This window comes from Octodon degus, unplaced genomic scaffold (assembly GCF_000260255.1).
Source record: "Octodon degus isolate 3935 unplaced genomic scaffold, OctDeg1.0 scaffold00239, whole genome shotgun sequence".
NCBI lineage: Eukaryota > Metazoa > Chordata > Mammalia > Rodentia > Octodontidae > Octodon > Octodon degus.
In genome coordinates this window covers 583,652-587,056 of record NW_004524815.1, presented here as the reverse complement: position 1 = coordinate 587,056, position 3,405 = coordinate 583,652, and the positions used below count along the sequence as shown (strand labels likewise).

General features: G+C 44.1%; 1 protein-coding gene across 1 annotated transcript; it reads left to right on the top strand.

The window, feature by feature from the left end:
- The first annotated feature begins 1,004 nt into the window (after positions 1 to 1,004).
- On the top strand, positions 1,005 to 1,967 carry LOC101582681 (olfactory receptor 5M11). Its single transcript, XM_004645814.1, has one exon. The coding sequence runs from the start codon at positions 1,005 to 1,007 to the stop codon at positions 1,965 to 1,967; it is 963 nt and encodes a 320-aa protein (XP_004645871.1).
- The last annotated feature ends 1,438 nt before the right edge of the window (positions 1,968 to 3,405 follow it).

Genomic DNA, 3,405 nt, shown 5'->3' with positions numbered 1-3,405 from the left:
CCCCCGTGCCATGTATCGAGCCTTAGGTCCTCATCCACGTGAGACAAACACGGCTGCTGCGTTACACCTGCAGCTGCTTTTAAAGGTTCTGCCAATATCTTTCCCAGATTGGTCTGTAAAGACTTGCATTAAAGTACAGGAGAATCACTATGAGTCTGATCTGCATAGTAAGTTCCTGTACCAAATACATTTAAAAAAGATTCTCTGGATAAATATTAAATATGAAGCACCTAGGAACATAAATAGGACATTCTATAATAAAGTATCTGTAAATATGCTTCAGCAATAAGCTCCCCCGAGATTGGTTCATACACAGAGTTTCAAAAATGATTCATTTGTTCTTAGTACATTGCATCGTGAAAAGCTCTGAGTCATGCGGCCGTGCTACACACTGCTAGTAGCTACTCAGCCATGGATGCTCCCATGGTCTCCTTTTGAAAAGTCTGTGTGTCAAATGAGCAGCTGTGGCAAAATAATAAAATGGATTTTGTCCCATCCTTCAATACCAAATATAGGGGAACTAAAAAGTAACAAACATTACTGTGATGAAATGTTCTAAGAATATATCAGCGGCAGATTATTCTGTACATTGGGACTGTAGTGTAAAAAGACGTTAAATTAGTGTTATATATGTGGGGAATAGAGTGACAATTCTATCACCAAACTTTGGCTTTCAAGGTGATCCTTGTAGGATAAGCATGTTGAGAAACACAGGACAACGAGAGTAGCTTGAGCTCAGTTTTACTCATGGATATGGAAATAGATACAGGCACTGCTGTGTTCACAGGTATGAGTACACCGATAGAAACACAATGGAAACTTAATTTAAAAAAGAATTCAAATCACAATTTCATAGAAACACAAAATCAAATTACAGAAAAGTTCATTGCGGACCTACATTTTAGGAAGAAAACAACATCCGCGCTCATTTCCATGGTTTGTAGCCTCAGGTCGACCTGGCCTCCCCAGTTCCTCCAGGAGAGCTTGGCTCTCAGGAAGCATCCATGGCCAATGGCAGCGTGTTCACGGACTTCGTCCTCCTGGGGCTCACGGACCGCCCGGAGCTCGAGCCCTGGCTCTTTGCGCTCTTCCTGCTTGCTTACCTCATCACCGTGTTAGTCAACCTGGGCATGGCCACGCTGGTCAGACTGGACTCCCGCCTCCACACGCCCATGTACTTCTTCGTCTCCCACCTGGCCCTGGTGGACGCGTGCTACGCCTGCAATGCCACCCCGCAGATGCTGGCCCACTTCTTATCCCACACGAAGACCATTTCCTTTGCCGGCTGCTTCACACAGTGTTATATTTTCATTGCTCTTCTCCTCACGGAGCTATACATGCTGGCTGTAATGGCCTATGACCGCTACGTGGCCATCTGCGACCCTCTGCGCTACAGTGTGAAAATGTCGCGGCGCGTCTGCATCAGCCTAGCGGCTCTGCCCTATGCCTATGGCTTCTCAGACGGCCTGTTCCAGGCCATCCTCACCTTCCGCCTGACCTTCTGCAGGTCCAATGTTATCAACCACTTCTACTGCGCGGACCCTCCCCTCATTAAGCTCGCTTGCTCTGACACTCACATCAAAGAGCACGCCATGCTCATCTCAGCGGGCTTCAACCTGTCCACCTCCCTCAGCATCATCCTGGTGTCCTACGCCTGCATCATTGCCTCCATCCTCAGGATCAGGTCTGCGGAGGGCAGGCTCAAGGCCTTCTCCACCTGTGGCTCCCACATGGCGGCGGTCACTTTGTTTTACGGGACGCTCTTCTGCATGTATGTGAGGCCACCGACAGATGAGACTGTTGAACAGTCCAAAATAATAGCTGTCTTCTACACTTTTGTCAGTCCAATGGTTAATCCATTAATCTACAGTCTGAGGAACAGAGATATAAATCAGGCCTTGAAGAATGTCCTCAGAAGAAATTGCATTGGGACGGTGTCACTGCCTCCACTTTTCAATAAAACATAATTCTATCAGTGAGACTCAAATGGTTTTACTTTTTTAAAAATTTTGATGATGCTGTTTAACATCCTATGTCTTGAATGCTCTAGAGAAATTCTTCTGTTTGTCTCTCAAAAATTCTTTTGTTTGTCACAGACAGATAACATCTTGGAGGGGCTCAGCAAGGTTGAAACATATTCTGCCGATTGATCACTTGCAAATTTGAAATTTGGTGAAATCCCCAATTGTTCATAGGGATATACCATTTGGAGAGGTGCTTATCTATGTGACAACTTCCAAGGGATATTTCTGAAATACTTTAGTACTTTCATTGCTTAATTTTTTTTAAAGGTATCTGTAGACACAGTCTACAGGGTCTCATTACACAGATTGGACTCATAGTGATGCTCCTGTTTTTAGCCTCCCAAGCACTGGGATTACAGGCATGCACCACACCCAGTCTCAATCACCGAATTAGTGGACTCTGGGGGTGAGGTGGCATAGCTCGCCGGGCATGGAAGACTCACTGCTGTACTCTGCCTAAGCAGGCACTCTAGTCTGCTGAGATATCTGGCCGGCCTGCTTATTCTTTATCCTTTACTCAGGTAAACAGCAGAAACCTGTTCTCTGCTCTGTTTCTTCATTTATATTTGCATCTGTCTTTTGGTTGAAGGTCATCAGGAAATGAACCCTTTCCTGGTCCTCTTGGTGCTCACTGCGTAAAACCAGAAACTGGCTCTCAATAATGGTTTCCAGTTTCTTGTGAAGAGGAAGGGACGCAGGGACGGATCACAGAGAGGAAAAGAGCAGACTGATGAGACTTTACTTGGGCTCCACCAGCTTTGTGATTGCAGAGGCCACACCCTCCCGAGTTCCAGCCTGCCGAGGGGTGGCTTTGGGTTCCACTGGATTTTGAAAAGATTAATCTGAAGTAAGGACCAAAATCAACAGGAGGAAATGCAGAAACTGAGGCAAACATGAGCTATGACAGAGGCATACCGTACATTAGCTTAGCAATTTCCTCTGTTTACAATTATGTTCACGTGGGTAATGCTATTTTCCTTTCTAAGCATAGACTTAGGGGCATGACCTTTTGTGCATCTCGTGGAAAAGATTTGCTCTGGGAGAAAAGAAGTTGCATCGATGACCTCAAAAATTCCAAAAGAGAAATGGAAAATAGATTTATCTTCCAGACTTGTGCTACCATGAAAGAAGGAACGAATATATTCTTACCAAAATATCCTCTAACAGGTTCAAATGCTAAATATTTTCTAAGTTTATTTCCTCGAAAGAACACAAATCCTCTGTCATACTATTTTCATATGTGATACATTAAATAATTATGTGAATAGTATCTATCTGTCTTTGTTGTTATTGTTGGGTTTGTTGTGTATATGTGTACATTTACAAGAAGGAAAAAAACCTTGTCACATTAGCTAAGGTGAGATGAAGAATTAGATGTTCT